This window comes from Vulpes lagopus, chromosome 5, assembly GCF_018345385.1.
Source record: "Vulpes lagopus strain Blue_001 chromosome 5, ASM1834538v1, whole genome shotgun sequence".
Classification (NCBI taxonomy): Eukaryota; Metazoa; Chordata; class Mammalia; order Carnivora; family Canidae; genus Vulpes; species Vulpes lagopus.
This window is the reverse complement of record NC_054828.1, coordinates 74,998,117-75,022,640: the sequence shown is the minus strand read 5'-3', so window position 1 is coordinate 75,022,640 and position 24,524 is coordinate 74,998,117. Positions and strand designations below refer to the sequence as shown.

At 43.0% G+C, this 24,524-nt stretch overlaps 3 protein-coding genes across 6 annotated transcripts in view; 1 reads left to right on the top strand and 2 right to left on the bottom strand.

Annotated features, from left to right (window-relative positions):
* Positions 1-4,567, top strand: part of FCGR1A (Fc fragment of IgG receptor Ia) — a 30,123-nt gene extending 25,556 nt beyond the window's left edge. For both annotated transcript variants that reach the window (XM_041755488.1, XM_041755487.1), the window contains 2 exons: positions 868-1,152; positions 1,909-4,567. In XM_041755488.1, the coding sequence (XP_041611422.1) occupies positions 868-1,152; positions 1,909-2,183 (560 nt within the window). In that variant the 3' untranslated portion in view covers positions 2,184-4,567. The remainder of the gene's footprint in view (positions 1-867; positions 1,153-1,908) is intronic.
* Positions 4,568-4,660: 93 nt separating this feature from the next.
* On the bottom strand, positions 4,661-22,491 carry LOC121491079 (histone H2B type 2-F). 3 transcript variants are annotated; one of them, XM_041755492.1, is made up of 3 exons: positions 22,106-22,491; positions 11,789-11,884; positions 4,661-10,108 (listed from the first exon to the last, which is right to left on the bottom strand). In XM_041755492.1, the coding sequence occupies exons 1-2, from the start codon at positions 22,480-22,482 to the stop codon at positions 11,866-11,868; spliced, it is 396 nt and encodes a 131-aa protein (XP_041611426.1). In that variant the 5' UTR covers positions 22,483-22,491; the 3' UTR covers positions 4,661-10,108; positions 11,789-11,865. The 3 variants fall into 3 exon arrangements, with proteins under 3 accessions (XP_041611426.1, XP_041611427.1, XP_041611428.1); XM_041755493.1 differs by having other exon boundaries at positions 4,661-10,088; XM_041755494.1 differs by lacking the exons at positions 4,661-10,108; positions 11,789-11,884 and adding an exon at positions 16,626-16,647.
* A 1,027-nt stretch (positions 22,492-23,518) lies between these two features.
* LOC121491078 (histone H3) lies at positions 23,519-23,931 on the bottom strand. The gene has a single exon (XM_041755491.1). It carries the CDS (start codon positions 23,929-23,931, stop codon positions 23,521-23,523), a length of 411 nt encoding a protein of 136 aa, XP_041611425.1. The 3' UTR covers positions 23,519-23,520.
* Positions 23,932-24,524: the final 593 nt, after the last annotated feature.

Below are 24,524 nucleotides of genomic sequence, written 5' to 3'. Positions count from 1 at the left end.
CATCATTTTAGTTGCAAGGAATAGAGATTTACTTGAGGTATGTAGGAGGGTTATTAAAAAATAACTCAATGGAGTCTCATAAAAAGCTCCATAGAATCAGAAGCCATGAAGACATTAGGACTCGGTTTTACATTTTATCTATCTCTCAGGGGCAATATGGACTCTGATTCTACTTCTCTCTGAACATGTGCTAACTAAGCAGCTTTCTCTGTTCCAGCTTACATGAGGGCCTCATTGTGGTTCTTTCATCTTAGTACTCATATAGTTATAGTTTCTGTCTGAAAAAGAATTCATTCCTATGGGAAAAAAGAGGATTGTCCCAGATTATCTTTGGGGGAAGTAACACAAGTAATAAGTCACTGACCTGGCGAGTAGTGTGTGTCAGTGTCCACTCCTGGTGGACCATTACCAAAAGGCATGGTCACATAATCAGTAATATGACTATTCAGGGAAGCATGGACTGTGTGGAGGTATTTTTTTTTAAAGATTTTATTTTTTTATTCATGAGAGATACAGAGGGGGGCGGGCAGAGACACAGGCAGAGGGAGAAGCAGGCTCCATGCAAGGGAGTCCAGTGTGGCGTGGGACTCAATCCCGATTATACCCTGGGCCGAAGGCAGGCGCTAAACCACTGAGCCACCCAGGGATCCCTGGAGGTATTCTCCCCAGTAGGAAATGAGGAAGTTGGCAACTATAAGAGTATCTATGAGGAAACCCCAAGAATGCCTCTCTGCTGAAAGTGGGAAAATTTGTCTTACAGATGCATTCTCTAGGGGCAGGTTTCCCAAGGAGGAACCAGGTATATTTTCTGTAAAAAGAACCTTGACACTGAAGCAGGCAACCCTGTCCCCATCAACTTTTCTTTAGAGCTATTTCCAGCCCCAGTGCTAAAAGCATCCTTGTCATCACCCATCCTGGAGGGGCATGTGGTCAATCTGAGCTGTGAAACAAAGCTCCTCCTACAGAGACCTGGTTTGCAACTTTACTTCTCCTTCTACATGGGCAGTAAGACCCTGCTGAGCAGGAATACATCCTCTGAATACCAGATACTAACTGCTAAGAAAGAAGATTCAGGGTTATACTGGTGCGAGGCTACCACAGAAGATGGCAATGTTGTCAAGCGCAGCCCTGAGTTGGAGCTTCAAGTGCTTGGTGAGCATGAGGGGAACTGACAGGCACAAGAAGATGCTCCCTTTTCTCCTTTGGGGCTGAGGTTTGTTTAAGGGGATTTCATGGCCCACCCAGGAAAAACCCATGAAGGGGCATTTCCACTCTTGATTCGTAACTTCACTATTCTCATGAGCTCCATTAAGTTTCCTTTCTTAACTCCATTTATTGCCTTCCTTTTGTCCTTCCTTTCTTCTTCATTTTCTTTTTTCCTCTTGTTCCTCCCCCCACCCTAAAAATCTAATCAATATATTGAGTTCCTTCCATCTATTGTCATAAATGTGGGGATACGAAGACAGTGGGGTACAGCTCTTACTTTAAGGAGCTCACATGGTAGATTAGTAAGGTAGGGATTTTGTGGATTGCACATACATACCTGCCCAAGTGTCTATATCTGGCTGAGGTAGAGAGACTGTGAGCTCCAAGACAAAGACTCTTTGGGAAAAAAGTTTATCTTCAACCCAAATCCATTTCAGGCATTAAATGGCATAGACGTAGCATTTTTGTCTGAAACTAGGAAGTCCACTTAGTAGGCCCTGGCAGTTAAGCTCTTATGAGGAGCCTGCCCCTGGTCTGTACACCATATAACTCAGGTGGAGCACCTATCTGCCCCCTGAAATTATCATTGTCTCCACTGGGGACAGGCATACCAGGTGTCAGCCAGTATTCCCTCCCAAACATAACTCATCCAGATCCCTCTGCGTTCTAACTAGCATTTCTTCTTGTCATTTTCTTTTTCAGGCCCCCAGACACTAACTCCTGTTTGGTTTCACGTCCTTTTCTATGTGGCAATGGGAATGATATTTTTGGTGGATACCATTTTCTGTATGATTATACATAAGGAACTGCAAAGAAAGAAAAAGTGGAATTTAGAAATCTCGTTGTACTCTGGTCTTGAGAAAAGAGTAAATTCCTACCTTCAAAAAGAGAGAGATTTAGAAGAGCCAAAATATCAGGAACTCGAACAGCTGCAAGAAAAGACACCCCAGATGCCCCCAGAGGGAGAGCAGCAGTAGAGCCCAGGGGGTGCCCATGGATTGAGATGGTGCCTCCCACTTCTTTTTGGTGCGTGCATTGGGGTGCAAACACCCAAAAGTTTGAAGACGTTAGAACTCTGAGTCCCATGTCATCTGATTAACTCTGAAATAAAGCAAACAAATGAGTTGACTTCAAGTGGAGATAAACTTGGAAACTGGGTAATCAGGGATGATTTGAAGTGAGACCTACTTGAAAGAGATCCTTAAAAACTTGTAAGTCCAGTCTATTATCTTACTATGTAGTTTGAGCAATAATGTATTTCTAGGGACAGGGTGAAAAGGTAAGTGGGTGCATATGTACAAGAGATTAAGATGAGAAAGAGAATGAGGAGGAGGCAGAAAAAGAGAAAGGATATCAGGGAGACAAAAGAGCAGAGACCCAAATAAGGAAATGTAATTAACAAATGGCTCCTGAGAGACTATGGGTGGAGTGCTTACACCTCCCTGGAGTTAGCAAGGTTATCTGATGGCTTCTCTCTTCAGCACACTAGCAGGGAATGCATCCACACAGCTTATAGAGATACATGGCAGTTCCTCACCAGGACAAATGGGGGCATGATTTTTGCCCTTTCATTGGAGGCTTTCTCATAACTTCTCTGTGTCCAGAGACACCAGGAATCCTGTTTGCCTACCCCACTCCCTCACTCCACAGGAAGACAGAATGTAACTGTGGCTTTCCTTAATAAATTAAACCTAGAACTCCCAGCAGGGTACTGCAGGAAGGAGCTTCAACTGGGGAGATGCAGTGACATAAAGCCCCAGCTCTTACCTCTAGAGATGTACTCTCCCCTTCTGATTATCTGGATGATTACTAACTAGTTTCAAGATAATGCTATACTCTCCCACATAGGCTCTCAACTTGGAGGCAAAATATTTTTCTGCTCCTCTTTAACACAGCTGAAATAAAACTGAAACATGTGAAAAGACTTTATTAAAGCATAGAAAAAAACCAAAAGGAGTATAAAAAACCTAGCAACATATTTTAGATTTGGCTTTAAAAAAAAAAAACAAACGTAGCTTAACTGCCATAGAAGGATGCATTATGCATTCCTGACTAGCCTATTCCTGGCTCCATGTGGGAGGGATCACCTTTAACATCCACCACCTAGAAGCACTCTTAAGCAACTCAGCACTGTGAAGTAGATGGAAGAGCACTCTAGTCCACTGCTTCCCTAGTCTGTGGACAATGACAACATTCTCTCTTTGAGAATAAAGTACAGCAATTATCATCTCACTAGAAGTACAACTCCAACATTTTTTTTTTAAAAGATCTACTTGAAAGAAGAGAGCACATGAGCCTGAGATGGGGGAGAGGCAAAGGGAGAGACTCTTCTAGCAGACTTCCAGGCAAGAGCACAGAGCCAGATGCAAGGTGTAGCTTAAGACTCACAAGACCTGAGCACAAAACCAACAGTTGGATGCTTAACTAACTGAGCCACCCAGGTGCTCCAGTTACAACTTCAACATTTGTATTAAAAGAAATGGTCATATAGAATAGTAGGAGTTTCTTTGATTACACATAATTTTTTATCTTATTGACTGAGAAAATGGACATGAGAATTGCAGGGAATGAATCCCATAGGAAAGAGGCCCAAAGATCCTCTGTGGAACCTGAGGAATTGGGAACTGAAGGAGGAAGTGACATGGACACTCAGAAGAGAGAGCTCTCTGCTGATTCCACAGGGTGGATAGAATTTCAGGGAAAGGGCTAAGAGAAGATGACGCCTGGGCTGGAGCTAGAATGGAGAAGTCATTACTAAAGCAACATGAAGTGCTTCCTCCTTCCCCACTCTCCTCTTTTGTGCTTCCTCTCCAGATTTTTCCATGCTTCTATCTTTGTCACAGTTTTTTCTCACATGTACTTTATCGCTTAAATTACTGATTTGATTAACTCAATTTTCCCCCTCTTTTGTGATTAAAGCAATTTCTTAATTGTATTGCTGGGTGGACCCCCGATCCTGAGGCTTTGACCCATTGTCTCCCAAAGATACCACCAAAGGTTGTCTGTCATGAGAAATAATTCAGGGACAGATAGAACACGGAAATGAGCAGAGGGACACTAACAGGAAAGTTTTTTTTTTAAAGATTTTATTTATTTATTCATGATAGTCACACACACAGAGAGAGAGAGAGAGAGGCAGAGACACAGGCAGAGGGAGAAGCAGGCTCCATGCAGGGAGCCCGACGTGGGATTCGATCCCGGGTCTCCAGGATTGCGCCCTGGGCCAAAGGCAGGTGCCAAACCACTGTGCCACCCAGGGATCCCAACAGGAAAGTTTATTAAGGTGAAAGTACACTTTTGATACATGAGTGGGAGAGAGAGAGAGAGAGAGAGAGAGAGAGAGAGAGAGAGAGAGAGAGAAACTGTGCCCCAGGGTTCAGGTTTCTGTTTTTATCCACAGTTGTTAACAAGGGTGTAATACTCATTACTTGGGGCAGGACTGGAAGCATGTATGTTTTCTTAGTTTTTTTTTTTTTTTTTTCTTCCTTATTTGGCCAGGGGTTTCCTGTCATGGCCCCTGCCATCTAGGGCCTCTCTGGTTCAGTCCAGCTTCTTCAGGAGTGCTGTGGGGACAGCCTCTGACACTCCCAATTGCTGGCCATTCTGTTAGAACTTGACTGCCTACCCTAACATTTGAACAATTTACACTTCAGTCTACCCTTATTTCTGGCCTATCACTGTGACAGGAATAGGTTCTTGGGGTCCTCCACACTGATGCCTACCTGACGATTCCCCAAGCCTTAGTGCTGGGTCAGGTCAAGGCCTGGTACCACCTCACACTTTCTCCAGGTGGGTGGTCAGCCCTCCAATTTCCCTATGGCATTTGGATGCCCTGTCCCTGACATTTGTCCCTATCTATCTAAGGGCTCAACTCTTTATTTTTATTTCATCTAGTACTGGAAACACACACAGAAATGACTGGATCCAAGTGGGGGGAGAGGCCCAAAGGGAGAGAAGGGAAAGAAATGCAAAACCCAGCAGAAGGCAAACTGTATCCTGCTGAGACCCCACCACAGCTCTCCCAAAGTCACATCATTCCTGGAGCATCAAGCATCTGTTCCCTGAACAGAACAGGACATTTCAATCCAAAGCAGGACATGCTTATGAGAAATATTTGCTTGAGCTCCTCAGCAGGGTTGGCCAAGGCTTTATCGAGCTTTTGTTGCAGTCTGATTTCTTCCACTGCTCAGTCCTTCCTCTTCACTCTTCCTTTCACAGGGGTTCATCTTTAATAAACATCTTGCACCCCCAACTCTGTCCAGCATCTGCTCCTAGAGTCCACTCTGAGTGTTTTGTATGCCACTGCAACATTTATAAAGTCTTTGGAGTCTTATAAGACCCATCTGTTCCAATAATACTTTTAGGGACATACATATTTTTAACAGACAACAAAACAAGTTGGTAAGTAAAAAGTATGCACCATAGCTCCATTTTGCATAGAATAAGCTTGATATTCCTGTGACTGTCCTTCATTCAACACCTTATCAAATTGAGCTGGTTTATGATTGCAAAATGGTCTCTCTCCTATCTGAACATCTGCATATATTCAGATTGTACTTTTATGAATAATGAAGACTTGCATTTTAAGGTCAGAGTTTGGAATTTCACTAGTTAGCATTAGAAGCAAAACACAAGCCTGCTAATTTTACTTGCAGAAATCAAGAAGTGGATCAACAGAATTTTACTCAATAATGGTGAATTGAAACAAGAAACATACAGCACTTTAAAACTCTAGAGTCACCACTACCCCCTACCTAGTGTCATACATATGGATTGCTTTACTCACTGACCTGTGTCTTCCTTGAGTGTGTGAACCCACAGGGATTCATGACGATGTTCTTGCAGGTACACTGGCAATAAATCAGGCCCCCATTTGTCAACTTCCATGCACAGGCTTCCATGCCTAAGAATATGTCCACTATAAATGTCCGTAGCTAGTCCTGCTTTTCTATCCATTCTTTCCCAATCACCCTTCACCCAGTTTGCAAAAGAAAGGCTGTCTCTCATTCCAAATCATGATTCATTGCCCTGAGGATAAAAAAAAAAACTCTCTGTGTACCAGAGACAAAGGCACTACACACCACAGGTAAATTTTTGTGTCTTATATTTATGGGTATTAAGGGCCAAACTAGGTATTAGAAATAAATATGCTGGCCCATGTTGAGATATTCTGAATCCTGGTATATTATAAAAGAGGCAACGCAGAATTTAACACAATTTTCAGGTAAAGACCTTGCCTCTTCTTTATTATTATTAAAACAACAACACAACAAAAAACCAGCTTGCCTCTTGAGGAAGAGTCCTGAGAACAAGGCAAAGAGTGTAAGAAATACTGATTAAATAACTGCATCTTATCTAGGCAACAAAGTTCTTATGCACAGCTCTACGTCTGATCTATTCATCTGTGAAGTAGGCTGTGTTAAGAATAGGCTAGGGTATGTTAAGGTAACAACTCCTGAATCTCAGCACCTTAAGCCAACGGAGGTTTATCCTTCATTCATGTTACACCAGAATCAAATGTGAAGGCTGATAAAGGTGGTACTTCCGGAACATTGCCAGCAGTTGTGCCAGAGTTGAAGAGGGTATGGAGCAACCCAAAACAGGAAGTAAATCCTCCTGCCGAGAAGTGACACACAACACTTCCACCTCACTTTGTCAGAACTAGTTATCTAGCTCCATTCAACCACAAAGATGATGTAAAATTCTACAGGAAGCATAAAGCAAGAAGCTGGAAATATTGTGAAAGCATCTCAAAGGCTACTGCAGAGTATTTAAGATATATTAAAAGCATGCTAGGAATTATCAACTGAAAAAAAAAAAAGGAATTACCAACCGGCTTCAAAGAGCAATCTCCCTACATTTGCAGTATTCTAAGTAAAGGGAAAGTGTTGATACCGCATTCACCTAGGATTCACTGTTTCTCAGTTGCGTACTCTGATTTCAAAAAAGTGATGAAACTTTTTACCTTTAACAGATGAACACTACATCTCCAAGTAAAAGGAACGGATAGAAAGTAAGTTGGTGTCTTATACTCTCTTGAACAATTAGAAATATTTTTCGCTAATTTTTACCAAAAAAAATAGTGGATAGTGTAAATCCGTGTTCACATTTTTACTTGGTTGCAAATCTGCTTGCTGTCATTCATCGATCCTTTCTCTGTTCCTAACTGGCACATGTTAGTAGATTATACTGTAAAGCGCGACGTAACGGTCACGAATACACTTTTTGAAACTCTACATTGAATTCGCGGCTAAAGCCGGTTTCTGGATGAACAGACCAAGGCAGTGGTTGCGGCACCGCGGAGGCTTGGTGCTCCGAATGCGTCCCGTAGCGGGCGCGGGCGCCACCGCGCGGCCACCCGTGCACACTGTTACTTCAGCTCGCCTCCCCGCTCTCCGCAACCTTCCCCAAAACCCGGTGAGAGATCTTTGCTTCCCCAGAGCCCGAGCGGCAAGTAAAGGGCTTTAGGCGGGGGCGGCGGCCAGGCAGAGAAGAGCAAGGGGTCGTGCATGTCCGACTTGTCCTGGTATCCAGAAGAGCACCCAACTCGTGGGCTGTCTCCCAAACCCCGAAGTCCTTGTTTGCTCGGGGCTGCAAGTGTGAGTACCTTGTTTCCTACTGGGCCCGGTTCGCGGCGGGAAGGACGACGGGAAACTAAACAGCGCGGCTTCGCGGGCGACTTCCGGAAGCGCGCAGCTGAACCACTCCTCTCCGGGCGGGGGCCGGGGCCCAGCCGCCTGCTCGCAGACCCGACGGTGGCGCCACCCCGCGGAGAGGAGGACCAGGGCCGGGAGACGCCCGAAAAGGCGGCTGGAGGCGGCGGCAGCGGGGCAGGGGCGGGTGGGCGAAGGAAGGACGGCCGTTCAGTCAAGCACAGATGGCCTTCCTGCAGGTTCCACCACCGTCAGAGCCGGGAGGGACCCGGGCCCGCAGCTGGGCGGTAGGCAGGGGCCCCCAGGCTCTTCCAGGGCCGCGCATAAATGCACTCGGAGTCGCAGCTTCAGCCAAGGGCCTGCCCTATCCTGGATGGAGAGAGCTTCCGGGACTGAGAACAAGGCCCCGGGGGATTATTGCAAGTGGCGGGGGGTGGGGGTTGGGGGCTGGTGGGTATTGGGCGAGGGAGGGCGGGAGTTCCCTCATCGCTTTGAAGCTCAGCAGGAAAGTACCCTCAAAGCCTGCCGCCTTACCGGAGGGGCTCTTGGGCACATTCTATAAAATCCAGGGCTTACAGAACTGAGTACAACATCCCAGAGGAGACAGCGCAACAAGCAACTGGTTGTGAGAAGAGTGGGTCAGTTTCTCATCTTCCAGGCTTCATAGGGAAAGCCCTAAGCTCATACAGGAGTTCAGGCTCATTTCAGAATAGACTGTTCTTAGCCTGAGAAGGAAGCCCCAGAGCCGATCGACTGGTTTGGGGTAAAACGGGAAGAGTTGGGTCCATTCCAGATGTTTCCTGGCTACCACACAGTTGGGAGAAACCCTAGAGCCTTCTGGATTTAGGAATTGCCCCCCAACAGCCACCCCAGAAGCCAAAGATAGCCAAACCTGCCCGAAAACCAGATAGGATGGAGGCGTAGCTGGGAATTGGCAGGAAGGGGCTCTACGGTCCTCACTGCCACCAGGCCAGTTGGAAGCAAGAAAAGCAATTAGGAATCCACTTGAGAAATAATGGTAGTTTGGACTTAGGGAGCAGTGAAGGTGTTAAGAAGTGTCACATCTGGAATATGTTTTGTACGGAGTGCCAAAAAAGCTTGCTGATTGATTAGATGTAGGGAATGTGGGGAAAAGAGGAATCAGAACAACTTCTGGACTTGAGCCTGAGCAATAAATTGATTCCATTGATTGGGACCAGGAACTGGGAAAGAACAAGTTCATGTAATGGGAGAGAGGAGTAATAAATGAGAAGCAAAAGTTTGATATTGGACATATTAAGATTACTATTTGATAGTTAAGTGTAATTGTTGAAAAAGCAATGGAATATGGGTGGTGCTCAGAGAACAATGCTGGAGTAGAGATAAAAATTTGAGAGTCATCATATATATGTGGCATTTAGAGCCATGGGATTAGAAAAGACAATGTAAGCAGAAAGCACAGATAGAAAACAGAAAAGGGTCTAAGGCTGAACTCTGGGATGTACCAAATCTTATGTGTAGAAGAGTTGGTAGCAAAGGATGTTGACAAGAAATAGCCAATGAAATAGAAAAGCAGAGAAGAAAGTGTCTCAAGAAAGAAACAGTGGTAAACTAGGTCAAATTCTTTTGAGAAGATTATTGGAATTGGAGTAGGATTGCATTAAATATGTAGATGTTGAAAGTGACCAATCTCATAGCTATGATAGTGTAAAAACCGAAAGACCCTAAGAGAACTGTATATTAGGCTAGGCAATGGAAAGCAGGATGAAAAAAAAATTATATTAAGTTAAAAATCTGGGCCTCCATAAGGTCTTTTGGGTATAGACTTCCTTGTTAATGCACTGCCAGTAAAATGGGAGCCAATAAAATTGTTTGTTGTCCTTACTTTATTTCTTATTTCTTGGTTTGTTTCTGATTGTGGAGTCCAAACCCCTAAAGGGTTAGAAGCTCAACTTTCTGCCTTCCCCATTTCATCTCCATCTCACACTAAGCACATAATACTCCTTACCTCCTCCTCTTAAGAATAAATTGTGAAGAGGGAGCATGTGTTCAAGGGAAAGTTTCCTAAAGATGATAAGTTTGATAAGGTAGAAAATCTCTAAGAAAGACTAGAAATAATTGGTTTACACATTCTGGAGAAATAAATTCCCCAAACATGGTCCTCTCTGAGAAGATAATTTTGAGGAAGAGTGGCTTGATTTCCAGTGAATCAGCTCTGGAGTCTGGCTGTGACTTTGAAGACCATTTCTTCTGAAAAGACAGAAAAAGGCCTAAGAAAAGAAGAAATAGGCATTTGCAATGGGATTGTAAGTGCCATATTTGTTTTAAAAAATCGTCATTTCCTAACTTGAATTCAATCACATCTCAAAATTTCACAGGCTTTGGGTACAACTAACTAGAGTTCAAATCTTAACCCTGCACTTAATGGCTCTTTGATTTGCAGTTTCTTATCCCAATTACCTTTTATTCCATTTTGAAATCTATATTGTGGCCCATAATATCTAACTTCTATGGATTAGTTTTATTTACTGAACACTCTTTTATTTGCTTTGGAGGGGTTATTTCACTTAATCTTTTTTTTTTTTTGAGATTATTTATTTTAGAGAGAGAGAGAGCAGGAAGTAGGGCCAGAGGGAAAGTCATAAGCAGATTCCATGCAGAAGACAGAACCCAATGGGGAGCTCGATCTCACCACCCTGACATCATGACCTGAACCAAAACCAAGATTTGAATGCTTAACCAACCACGGCACCCAGGTGCCCTTATTTCACTTAATCTTAATAGTATCTGATGCTGTATTTTCCTTGTTAGTATGTGGCTTTTAATCCTTTCTTCATTATCTTGATCATTTTTTCATATAAATATTGTCTCTTCCCTTAATGTCTGGTGAAACTCTCTGGACCTGGTGCTGTTTTTAAGGGTAGGTCTTTGCCTATCTTTTCAGTTTCTCCCTCAGCTATTTTTATTCAGTTATTCTACCTTTCTTAGGGCAACTTTGATCACTTGTATTAAAAATTAAATATTTTGTCTACATTTGCAAATATATGTATCAAAATACACATGACACTTAAAATATCTTCTACATTTAACATTGCTGGTATAGTGCTGTACTTTTTCTCTTTCAATATGAAATTACCAAAGGAATAATCCTTTAATTTTCTTTCAAAGAACGAGATTTTGGGTTTATTGATTAATTCTATTTGGGGGAAGTGGGGAAGTATGATCTATTCATTTCTGCTTTTATCCTAATCTATTCCTCTACTTCCCTCCTGTTTTGCTGTCCCTTTATTAACTTTTAAGTTAAAAGCTTACTTCATTATTTTGAATAGTTCTCATTTTCTCATAAATGTATTATAGAGCTATGAATTTTCCTCTGACCTCTTCATATAAGTTTTTATAATGCTCTCTTTGTTATTATTATTGTTTACTGAAAAGTATATAGCTTTTATTTATATGTCCTCTTTAGTCCATGTGCTTTTTTCTAACAGTATATAGATCAAGGAGAAATATTTTTAGTTATGTCCTTGCACTATGATTAGTGAATGTGCTTCTATGGTTTCAACTTTTTCAATACTTGTTGAGCTTTCGTTTGTCATCTTACACATGGCTGATTTTCATCAGTATTTATGTAAATTCGAAATATACGTTTTCTATTTTGGATACAAGGTGGTGTGGGTATAAGAGTAGTTATGACTAAAAAAAAAAAAAAAAAAAAAAAAAAAAAAAAGAGTAGTTATGACTAATTTTGTTAAGCATGTTCTTCAAATCCTCTAAATCCTTAACAAGTTTTAGTTGACTTGTCTGCCAATTCCTGAGACTCTGCTTTCTTCCACTATAAATGATATGCATATTCGAATCCAGAAAGATTGATTATGCCCTTTCCCATCTAAACACATCCCACAATCATAATACCATGAAATACACCTTTAGAAAATGAAAAAGTTTCTTACCTTTTTTCTCTAGGCCAAGGATTGAAATTCAAATTTTACCTTGGTTAACTCTCCTGCTAATCCTAAAATTGTGTTCTCTACACATACTTGCTGTTTCTGAAAGAAACAAAATACTCACTTAAGAATAATTTCTATTGCCCAGTCCCTTAACAGTAATGTGAAAGAAACTGTGAAAAATTCAACAATTCAAACACTTAAAAAGACATCAGGGGAAAAATCCCCTACAAAGACACCTCAATAAGCAAAATAATTTTTCTTCACTTTTCATAGTGCAGCAGGCAGAGGAATAAAGGAGCCTGAGGAAACAAGGGTATATTCATTTGCTGAAAGTATCCCTCTGGTTGGTATATATACAGGTTGACCAATGTGCCTTTCTCCTGCTCATTATTCTATGCATTATAATATGGATCTTGAGTCTAGACATGTCAAACCAGATGAAACACATCTCCAGAAAGAAATTCAAGTAGTGGGATCCCTGGGTGGCGCAGCGGTTTGGCACCTGCCTTTGGCCCAGGGCGCGATCCTGGAGACCCAGGATCGAATCCCACGTCGGGCTCCCGCTGCATGGAGCCTGCCTCCCTCTGCCTGTGTCTCTGCCTCTCTCTCGTTCTCTCTCTGTGTGACTATCATAAATAAATAAAAATTAAAAAATAAATAAATTTAAAAAAAAAGAAATTCAAGTAGTTTAAGTCCCAACCCTAGGATTGGGAATTATATTAAGAACACTGAGAAAAAAAAAAAAAAAAAAAAAAAAGAACACTGAGTAACTTTTACCCAGGGTTATATCTGAACTCGGTTTCACACTCCCTCTTGGCCTAAAGAGTTTTCCTCCAATGCATTTGAAAATTAGAATCATGGGACGCTTGGGTGGCTCGGTGGTTGACCGTCTGCCTTTGGCTCAGGTGGTGATCCTGGGGTCCTGGCTTTGAGTCCCACATCAGGCTCCCCTTGAGGAGCCTGCTTCTCCCTCTGCCTATGTCTCTGTCTCTCTCTCTCTCTGTGTCTCTCATGAATAAACAAATAAAATCTTAAAACAAAAAACAAAGAAAATTAGAATCCGGGAATCCCTGGGTGGCTCAGTGGTTTAGCGCCTGCCTTCTGCCCAGGGTGTGATCCTGGAGTCCCGGAATCGAGTCCCACATCAGGCTCCTTGCATGGAGCCCGCTTCTCCCTCTGCCTGTGTCTCTGCCCCCCACCCCCTCTCTCTGTGTCTTTTGTGAATAAATAAATAAAATCTTTAAAAAAAATAAAGAAAATAAAGAAAATTAGAATCCTACCAAGTAGAAACTAAAACTTACACAAGGCTCAAACAAAATAAAGCTGATGTCTTTAGGAATATTCTATTCTCTTGAATCTTAAAAAGGTATGATATTAAAAGAGTGATATGAATTTCCTCCTACTTTCTGGTAAATTTATAATCACTGCTCTTTTTTTTTTTTTAATTTTTATTTATTTATGATAGTCACAGAGAGAGAGAGAGAGAGAGAGAGAGTCAGAGACATAGGCAGAGGGAGAAGCAGGCTCCATGCACCGGGAGCCTGACGTCGGATTCGATCCCGGGTCTGCAGGATCACGCCCTGGGCCAAAGGCAGGTGCCAAACTGCTGCGCCACCCAGGGATCCCTATAATCACTGCTCTTGATCATGTGAAGCAACTGAGATAATTTAGTCCTTATTTCATTTCACTAATCTGTGTTTTCCATTTTTTAAGAAGCTTTTTTTTTTTATTTTATTTTTATTTTTATTTATTTATTTATGATAGTCACACAGAGAGAGAGAGAGAGGCAGAGACACAGTCAGAGGGAGAAGCAGGCTCCATGCACCGGGAGCCCGATGTGGGATTCAATCCTGGGTCTCCAGGATCGTGCCCTGGGCCAAAGGCAGGCGCCAAACCGCTGCGCCACCCAGGGATCCCTGTGTTTTCCATTTTTTGCCACAAGATTCCTTCTTCTGCGTGCCTGGTGCTGTTCAAGTCCCAAGATCAATGAAAATCTCAATCTCTCTCTCAAAATACTTAACCATTCCCAAGCCATTACTTCTTTACTACCTTGAGACAGTAGGCCAGCATCCATGTTTGGTCTTCAAAGGTCAAATACTGGAGAACTGCTTAAGCTTTATTAGTTCCCTGCTTTACTCTTTCTGGCGTAGTACAGAATGTGTTCTTGGCCAAATAAAAGAAATCTTGAGGTCTCAGAACTATCATCTGCCTTGTTTGCTACTCCTTGGACTGTAGTTTAAATAAGAAAGTCTTCTTTATATTGTTGGGGAAACTTTGCTTCCTGAATAGTGGCAAAAACAAGAGCTTCATCTTGAAAATGCTGAGAGGAAACACATGAAATACTTTAAACAAGAAGAAATGATTGACCCATAAATCATCAACTTGGCTCCATCAAGCCCATTTTAAAATTTCTTTTTTTTTTTGTAAAGATTTTATTTATTCATGAGAGATAGAGAGAGAGAAAGGCAGAGACATAGGCAGAGGGGGGCTCCCTGTGGGGAGCCTGATGCAGGACTTGATCCTAGAACCCTGAGATCACAACCTGAGTCAAAGGTGTCTGCCATTTTAAAATTTTAACTTAAACATTTCCCAAATATTTGCATATTCTCCTTTTGGTTATAAGGTGTGTACTTATACCTCTTTGGTTATAAGGTGTGTACTTACCTCTCTGTGCTACTGAAGTGTGCCCTCATTTTTATTCATGTGGCTTGCTTCTGTGTTAAATCCTAAAAATTCGGATATTTCAACTCAGAAATCAGAAATAGGAAAGAAGTATTTAATGAGTATTTCATTTTTCCTGAGAAGATTGATGGGAAGTATTGCAAACATCATCGGATTTTTTTTTAAAAGGTATTTTCCATAAAATATAGGTCTTTACAGAGCACTAGTAACAAACACTATAAATAAGGCCTTTTGTTTTCTAATTCATTTTGTTCCTATCAGGATACATAGCAGATACTTGAAGGTTTTACATAATCAAACGCCTGGCAAGTAAATTGTGGAATTTCCTTCTTAGGTGATGTTTTAGAAAAAGAAGGTCTTATTGCTCCAATGCAAGATACCTAGGGAGGTGACTCTTAAATCACTAGAGATGTCTTAAAGCAATACTTGTTGGGAATGGAATGCACTCTGGAGATGCTATTCTGCAGGAAATGCCTTCCTAACCATAATAATAATAATAATAATAATAATGAAACACTGATCAAATATTTACCATGTTCCAGCTACTCTACTAAGTGCATAAAATACATGATCTCATTTGATCTTCATAACAAACCCATAAGGTATGTTCTGTTATTTTTCTCATTTTCCAGAGGAAGAAACTGAGACTCAGAGGAGTAAAGAAACTTTCCCAAGGTCATATTGCTCTTAGGTGGGGGAGACTGGGACTCAACACTAATGTTCATCACCAGTACAGTACCCTGCCTTTTCAGCCAGTATCTTTTTCTTTCTTTCTTTTTTTTTTTTTTAAAGTAAGTTCCACACCCAGCACGGAGCCAAATGCAGCAGGGGCCTGAACCTGTAACCCCAAGATCAAGACCTGAGCTGTGACATAGTAAGAAATATATATTTGGTCTCTGCCCCCGGTTCCTGAAACAGAGCTTCTAAATCTCTTGGAATTTCCTGGGTAATGGGAAGTGTCTTTTGTTCTAATGGTGGGCTCCTAGGTAACTTCAGGATGGAGGTTGGTCACCAGAAAGGCCAAACTATCATTAGAAGGTTGGAACTTTTAGCCTCTTCCTCCACCTCCATCCTCCAGAGAGGAGAAGGAGTGGAGATTGAGACAATAATCCATCATGTCTACTTAATAAGGCCTCCATAAAAAATTCCTAAACTATGGGGTTCAGAAAGCTGCTGCGTTGGTGAACACATACACATTTCAGGAGGGTGGACACCACAACTCCACAGGGACAGAAGCTCCTGCACTTGGGACCCTTCTGGACCTTGTCCTACCTCTTCACCTGGCTGATCATCTGTATCCTTGCCTTTATTCTTTATCATAAACTGGTAAACATGTTTCCCAGAATCTGTGAGCCATTATAACAAATTATCAAACCTGAAGAGGGGATGATGGGAGCCCCTGATCTGCAGCCAAGACTGTCAGAAGAGTGGGTAACCTGGAGACCCACTATTGTATCAGTGTCTGAAGAAGGGCAGGTCTTACGGGGCTGAGCCTTAATACCTTATGGGTATATGTGCCAAATCCAGGTAGTTAGTGTCAGAATTGCTTGGTGTGGAAAACCCACAGATTTGGTGGTTTCATCCAGAGTATTGAAAGTAGTAGAGGAGACAAAAGTTTTCTTTTACCCTCTGATTGCTTCTGAATTAGTGTAGGTTAGTATAAACACCCAACGATTTACCCCATGAAGCTTCTAAACTGATTTGTGGGCTGTGGTTGTTGCCACCTCACCTAGACCTTCAACTCTATATTGTGCTGTTCCCTATTCAGAGAGCAAAAGATTTCAAACTCAATCATTTTTTGTTAAATCCAAGTCTTCAAGCTCCACCATCCCTTTCAACTAGTTGTCCTTCATCAACCCATTCAGGCTGTAAATATCTAGTGAGCACCCACTATATTCCAGGTATAGTTCTAGTTGATGGGGATAGAAAAATAAACAAAAAGTATCTGCTTTTATAGAACTTACTCTGAGAAGGTAAGAAGAGAATCAGACAATGGGTCAGAGTACAGCCTAATTTATTTGAACAAATCTTTAAAAAATAGTGGCTTAAAGGAGCTAGAAGTCTGTTTCTCTCTCATGTCATGGTCCAGGGCCAGGAGAGCAGCTCAGCCATCCTTATCACAAGATTTCTGTTTCTGGATCCCAGGTGGTTGCCACAGTTCCTGCCATTGTCTCTACAACCTAGCCAGAGGAAAGGTGGGGAGTAGGGGGGAAGGCAAGGGGAGCATATACCTTTTCCTTCTTAGGGCACAAACCTGAAATAATATATATCACTTCCATTCACATCTTGTTGGCCCAGAACTTTGTGTTATGGACAAACCTAGATACAAGAGAAGTTGGTAAATTAGCCTTTGGTAGAGAAACCACATGGGGTTGCAATAACCAGGTAAGAATAGTTTTTCATGGGGATGCCTGGGTGGCTCAGCAGTTGAGCGTCTGCCTTTGGTTCAGGGTGTGATCCTGGATTCCTGGGATTGAGTCCCATGTCAGGCTTCCCCGCATGGAGCCTGCTTCTCCTCCCTCTGCCTGTATCTCTGCCTCTCTGTGTCTCTCATGAATAAATAAATAGAATATTTTTTAAAAATAGTTTTTTTATGAGTAGCAGGCTCTGATTCAGTAATAAATACATTCATTTCAGATGGTACATGGAGGGGAAGAAAAGTAGGGGATTAAAAAGTATCATGAAGTCTGGGGAGGAGAAGATGGATTTGTTCTGTCATAGAAGCAGCTTAGGGAAGCCCTCACCAATAAGATGGTAAAGGCATCCTTTGAGCAGAAACCTAAAAGACACGAGGAAGCCAGTCATGCAAGTGTCTGGGGAACAGCCTTTCCAGAAGAGGAAATGGCAAGTAGAAAGGCCTTGGCATATTCAGGAAGAACAGGGAAACAAGTGTGATGAAGTGGACCACACAAAAAGGAGAATGAGAAGACAGGAGGTATACATGGGCCATCATAAGGATGCAGCCTTTACTCTGTAGCCACGGTTGGTGCAGGTGGTGGGGGTGCAGGGTGGTGTTCAGTTGGGGAGAAGACTGTGGGAGTAACAGGATCTGACTCATGTTTGAAGTTTACTCCAGCTATTTTCTGGAAAACAGAGAGGGTAAATGGCAGAAGTAAGACCAGTCAGGAGGCTGTTGCAAATATCCTGGGATGTGGTGATGGTTTAAGGCAGCGGGGGCAGCAGTGGAGGTGTCAAGGTATGGTTGGAGACTTGACATATTTTGAGTCAACAATATTTTCTGATAAATCATGAGTAACTAAGAAAAGGCTTATTATTCACTCATCCTATTATAGTCACCTCCCCAAAAAGAAAACGAATCTCACAGGGAACGAGAAAAATCAAATTCCTCTCAAGCTAGAATGATGGTAAATGAAGCTCCAGCAGGTTTGAGATGCTGTGAGCCAAGAACAACATGACTTGAATTGTTTTGTAGACAGGAAGGGAAGCCAGAGCTTTTCAATTTAAGGACATAGAATCGTCTGTGAATTTTTAGGGGCACCTGGGTGGCTCAGTGGTTGAGCATCTGCCTTTGGCTCAGGGCGTGATCCCGGGGTCCTGGGATCGAGTCCCGATTGGCTCCCCACAGGGAGCTTGCTTCTCCCTCTGTCTATGTCTCTGCCTCTCTGGGTTTCTCATAAATAAATAAAATCTTAAAAAAAAATTTTTTTTTAGAAGAGATATATTACAAAGGAAAATGCTACAACCTGTGTAGGTGTATAGAATTAATGGCCTCTAGTCAAAGAATATAGAATGATGGAGAATTTCATCTACCCAAATCAGATGATTAAAAAATTGAAAGAGGTTATCCAGAAAATTGGCTAAAACTAATTTAAAAAAATTCCCAGGGGACGCTTGATATATTGGTTACAAATAATATTCCAGGTGAACCTCATAGACTTGGGGAGGAAGACACCTATATATCCCTATCACCCTTATAGGGCTTGGCACATGTAAGTTCTCATGGAGTGTTCCTGAACCCTCTGGCCAGATGCAACCTATCATTCTCCTTAACTCCTAACATTTCCTTAACTCTCTTTTGGGAATAACACATTTTGCCTTGAATTGTATTTATTTTTGTACTGGTGTAATCTCATCTATTAGATGTATTTACATCTTTGTATCCATCTCATTGCTTTGCTAATATTATATGTTTGATATATTAATTTGATCACACATTAAAAGAAAACATGCCCTGCGTTTATATTTCAAAAGTTTGTTCATGTTGACAGTATGGGATCTAAAAACTTTTCATTGTTTTCAATTTTTGCCAAGTCCTATGATGGTTCAGCTCGTTACAAAATGTAGAAAAAAAATCTTCACTACTTAGTAATTCTCTAAAACCGTCTTGTTCCTTTCTTATTAAAGATTGACATTCTTCCGTACCTCCTCCTTTATGCCCCCAAAGAGATCATATAATGTATTTCCCACCTGTTGTCCTGTGCTTGAATTAAATGCTTTGTAAATGCTTTGACTCTTAGATCACTTGTAGGAAATGAACCGTTTTAAAATGAGGTATCTAAAAATTATGAGATTAAACGGTCCTGTTTGTAAGTTTACATAGATACCACAATCCTTTCACCAGTCCTTGAAATAATGACTACCCAATTTTAATAACATTTGACCTGACCCAGACCAAGCCCATTTGCAATGCTCACTCGATCTGATGTTTAAAGCTCCTTATCTTCATACTACCTTTTTTTTTTGTCTTCTGGAATGCCTCTCCCTCCTCACCCTTGTTTGCAACACCAAAAAAAGCAGCATCTTAATTAGGTCGAAAAAGCTCCAGTGGAATCTCATTGTTTTGGCCACCTAGATACATTGGATGAAGGGAAACTCTCAAGTACAGTACTCTATCTGTCCCTTTTAGGAGTTTTTAATCTCCAATAGTTCTTTTAAGTGGGTCAGTAATTATTATAAGTGTTTCAGATTAAAGGACCAAGAAAATTTAGGAAAAAGTGGAGAAAAAAAAGCTTATTGGAGTATGTGAACTTACCAGCTTCAGACCAGTTTCCAAGCATTCTGTGGTCTGGGCAATCAGTCAACAAACATTCACCAAGATTCTGTTTTTGAAAGATTTTATTTGACAGAGAGCTCAAGTTGGGGGGAGGAGCAGAAGGGAAAGGAGGAGAGTGAATATCAAGCAGACTCAGCTGCTTGAGTGCAGAGCCCCACTGGGGGCTCAGGACACTGAGCCCATGGCCTGAGCCAAAGCCAAGAGTCCCTTGCACCCAGGGGCCCCGAGATGCTATTTTATAATGGACACTGGAACTTTGTGAAAGTTCCCAAGAAGTTTTGTTTTTTGTTTTCTTTCTTAAGTAAACCCTGTCTAACGGAAGACAACACAAGAAAATATAAGAACAAAAAAGGAATTGAGGAAGGCTATATTGTTCGCAAAGCTACAGTTAATTGCAAATTCATTGCATAAGAAATAAAGCCTTAAGAGTTCAAAGGAGAAAGACTTCCTGTGACCTAGAATGGGGTGGGAAGACTTGAAGGAGATTTGAGCAACACTTTGAAGAACTGGTAGGTCGACAGGCTTCGAGTAGTTGAGAGCAAGACAGTACTACGGTTTAAAGGAGGACCACCCAACAAAAGCACAAAGGAAGAGGAACTTCAGAGGCATTATAGGACAGTGTGTACTGCATTTTGGCTATGCCATAGATCTGAGGAGGACAAACAACTGAAGGGAAATTTTGGCCAGATGGCAAAAGGCTGTGGTTTCAGGATGAGGTGTTGGAGTTTATCCTTTCTTATCCTTTCGTCATGAGTAATTGATAGCTTTTGATTAGGTGAGCCAATTGACGATGCTTTAACAACTTCCAAAGGCCAAGAGAAAGAGAAACATGGTCACTAGTCCTCAGGGAAAAGAGATCCTTCAGGATCCTAGGAGACCAGACGGTGTCTCCAATGGTTTGAGAAAATAGACCACCCTCGCCTTTTCCCTTATTAGTTTTCCCTACTATAAAGTGTGCTGTACAAGATTTCTTTCACTGTGAAGTTAAAATTCTCAGTGAATCATTCCCCTCGCCAGGGAAAATGACTCGGAAAATCTTTTTTCCAATGGAAAAAAAAAATCATCTTCAGCCTTTTTTTTGTAGCTTTAATTGGATCTGTTTGAATTCTTCCATTATAAATAAAATTCATTTAAAGCAAACTTGTCAAGCAAATTCCTTAAAATTTATCAAGAATAGCCTAGTTTCAAAGCTTGACAAATGAACTGGAAACTAAGTCCTTTTACTTTAAGGGTGTTTTACTTGGTAAAACATTCACCAGCCTGCCAAAAGGTCTTGAGTTATGCAAGTTTTGAACTAAGGGGTCTTTAGAAATTCATCTCCTTTTAACTGTGGCCATTTGCACATCATGCACCCCAAACATTTTTAAAATACGCCTGGGAACACTAAAAACCACCTCCCAACCCCCATTTCCAACCTATCAGGAAACTTCAGAAGCACCTGGGAATGTTTACCAAGCACCAAGGTGGCTCTTAGAACCAGGAAATAGAGGAAACAAGTTCTTTGCCCTGGAGAAGAGAGAGCATCTCCTGTGGAGTGTAAGCAATCACAGTAAATGGGTTCTGCTCAGCTCTCACCAAGAGCAGTAATGTTGGCTAGGTGGTGATGTTTGTCTCAAATGAAAATTAAATCCTGACAGAAAGGAAGCCAGGGTGCTGGGTCGGCCAACCGCTGCTGGAGGACTGATGTTAGAGGAATTCTTGGCTGCGGGGCTGCCCTATGCATTAGGGTATGTTAAGCAGCATCCCTGGCCTTTAACCACTAAATACCAGTTAGCGTCCAATTAAAGTGTCCCAAGGGATGGGAAGAAAAAAAAAAAAAAAAATCTCTATCTGGCTAAGACATTAGGCTGAGAAAGTTAGGCAAGGATTGCTAGGGTCAGGACTTACGGGTAGACCAAAGGACTAAAGCATAGGGCCATCATTGGGTTTTGAGATACCCAGAAATTTTTAATAAGCAGGATATTAAGGCGGTGGAGAGTGGGGAAGGGAGATTTCCATCCGCAAGCTGAAAACAAGTTCAGCTCACTTAAGGAAACCTGCTCACAGTTTATGGGTAAAGAAACCAAGTCGAACAGTAGCCCCTCCCCCAAATAAAAACTTTACTAAACTTCATTAAACCTGTTTGCTCGGTTACTGGTACCTAACCTCCCATTGCGGACTCTGTAGATCTAAGTAGATCTAAGTAAAAGGTCACTTCGAGGGGCGCCTGGGTGGGTGACCCAGTTGATTAAGCGTCTACCTTTGGCTCAGATCATGATCCCAGAGTCCTGGGATCAAATCCTATATCCGGCTTCCCACAGGGGTCCTGCTTTTCCTGGTCTCTGCCTTTATGTCCCTCATGAATAAAAATCTTTTAAAAAGTCACTTCGAGAACTAGTTTATTAGCAAGAGCCGTGCCACTAGGTGGCACCATCGCACTCCCGGAGATTCCAGATTCTGACAACCATGGTCCTAACCTAGCGCCATACCCAAACGCTTCCGAGATCACAGGCCCACCCCACCTACCCAAAAGCTCAAGTCTTTCAGCGAGTGCTTACAGCCCCTTTCTGTGACAAATTAAGTGGCTCTGAAAAGAGCCGTTGGGGTGAAGTAGCCTCTCTACTGCGTCCTTTGCGCGCCCTTACTTGGAGCTGGTGTACTTGGTGACGGCCTTGGTGCCCTCGGACACGGCGTGCTTGGCCAGCTCGCCGGGCAGCAGCAGGCGCACGGCCGTCTGGATCTCCCGGGAGGTGATGGTGGAGCGCTTGTTGTAATGCGCCAGGCGGGAGGCCTCGCCGGCGATGCGCTCGAAGATGTCGTTGACGAACGAGTTCATGATGCCCATGGCCTTGGACGAGATGCCGGTGTCGGGGTGCACCTGCTTCAGCACCTTGTACACGTAGACGGAGTAGCTCTCCTTGCGGCTGCGCTTGCGCTTCTTGCCGTCCTTCTTTTGCACTTTCGTGACAGCCTTTTTGGAACCCTTCTTGGGAGCGGGAGCCGATTTTGCTGGATCAGGCATTTTCGCAAATAGCAGCGGTTACACACCAAAGACGATCCGGACTACTTCCAAAGGGCTTGCTTACGTGCTACTTATAGAGCCTGTATGCAAATGAAGGCTCGCACAGGACTGCACTTTTATTGGTTAATTTCCAACATTATCGTCACAGAGGGGTGGAGTCCACGTAAATAATAGCTTCGGCTCGCACTTCCCTAGTGGCTAGCAGAGTAAATGCCGTCCTAGCCAATCAAAGTGTGCCATCCCAGACTCAGCCAATAAATTATGCAAAAGTACAGTATCACCTGTTTGAGATCTTTGGGGATGGTTTTCACCTTTTAGTCGTAGACTTGCGTACGTAAGAGATCTGAAGAGACAGCCAAAGACAACTTTTTCTTTTTTTGCACCGTTTGACTCCCCTACGCATTGTGGAAGCTCGTTTTGCTTTTGGTTTTTAGAATACCTAGACTCCTAAGAAAATCAGGTAGCTCCCTCAAATTCCTATTCCTGTTTGCGCCACTTACATTAGGCAATGAGGAAGGTATTCGGTACTAGGTCATTCCAGGACAAGACTTAAACATGTAGACAGGGACCTAGTTCTTAGAACTAGCAGATAAACCCAGATTCCCATCTCAGTGTTTTAATTAACGCTAAAACACGTTGAGGGCCTCACTTCATTTCTGCATCTGGATTCGTACTATGTATTCCGTGGCAGCAGCTTGTAACGTTACAAACGACCGGTAGAGGACGGTCCTCCCTCCGGCAAGTTTCCTCACAGAAATAAGGCTGTTGCTTTAGACTTCAACGCGGCATGTCAAGGGCAGGTTTGGCAAGAACGACGTAGAACATAAGCCGTTCAGCTGTTCCCTTAACGCGCCAGTCCGAAAGTCAGGCCGGATTCCAGGATCCCACTCCCTAACACGTGCGAGTTTCCCCAGATCCCTCGATCCCCTACACCAGGGCACGACCCGCGCCAGGCGGGAAGCCGGTACAGCTACTCCTCGTGAAACCATGGGTGGCTCTGAAAAGAGCCTTTAGTTGGCCTCCCGACAAAACGAGGCTCTAGGCCCGCTCCCCGCGGATGCGGCGCGCCAGCTGGATGTCCTTAGGCATGATGGTGACGCGCTTGGCGTGGATGGCGCAGAGGTTGGTGTCCTCGAAGAGCCCCACCAGGTAGGCCTCGCTCGCCTCCTGCAGCGCCATGACGGCAGAGCTCTGGAAGCGCAGATCCGTCTTGAAGTCCTGCGCGATCTCGCGCACCAGCCGCTGGAAAGGCAGCTTCCGGATCAGCAGCTCGGTGGACTTCTGGTAGCGCCGGATCTCGCGCAGGGCCACCGTGCCCGGCCGGTAGCGGTGCGGCTTCTTGACGCCGCCCGTGGCCGGCGCGCTCTTGCGGGCCGCCTTGGTGGCCAGCTGCTTGCGCGGGGCCTTGCCGCCGGTCGACTTGCGGGCGGTCTGTTTCGTGCGAGCCATGGCGCCTTACTCGCGTTATTCAAGGGGCGCTCGGCAGTCTTATTTATAGATATAGCCCTGTCTTGATTGGGCCGGGAGGGTTAGGAACCTCCAGGTTGCGATCTCATTGGCCAGGATTCAATCCTATTTATTCGGGTAGATTGTTATGCTAATCTTTTCCCTATAGTCACCTTTCCGTACTTTTCTGTAATCTTAGCGATCCCAGCTGTTTTTCTTTTTAGACTTTTCCTTTCAGTTGGTGTCATTTTGGTAAGCGCAATTTTTAAGTGTTTTTGCAAGCTTGGGATTTAAAATATAACAGATTCCTTCGAAATAAAAGCCTACCCATGAACTAGGTTTCAGCCTGTATTTCCAGTTAATAGTTACTGTAACTCCAAGCCCGTAGCTAACATTTCTTCGGCGCCTGACACTGCTAAGCGCGTTAGTTGCATTACAGTATGACGGTGATTCAACAAAATATGTAGTTGAAGGAACTGATTAGCACCAACTTGCAAAGTACAGCCTTCCGCTTTTCTTGAGCTTTTTCGCCTTGGAATGCGGTTCCCTTCTCTCAATCCATCAATGGCCAATTAGGACCTGTAGACCAAACGCTT

Coding starts and splice junctions, on each gene's coding strand:
- LOC121491079 (XM_041755492.1), bottom strand. CDS start 22,482: ATGCCTGATCCAGCAAAATCGGCTCCCGCTCCCAAGAAGGGTTCCAAA.
- LOC121491078 (XM_041755491.1), bottom strand. CDS start 23,931: ATGGCTCGCACGAAACAGACCGCCCGCAAGTCGACCGGCGGCAAGGCC.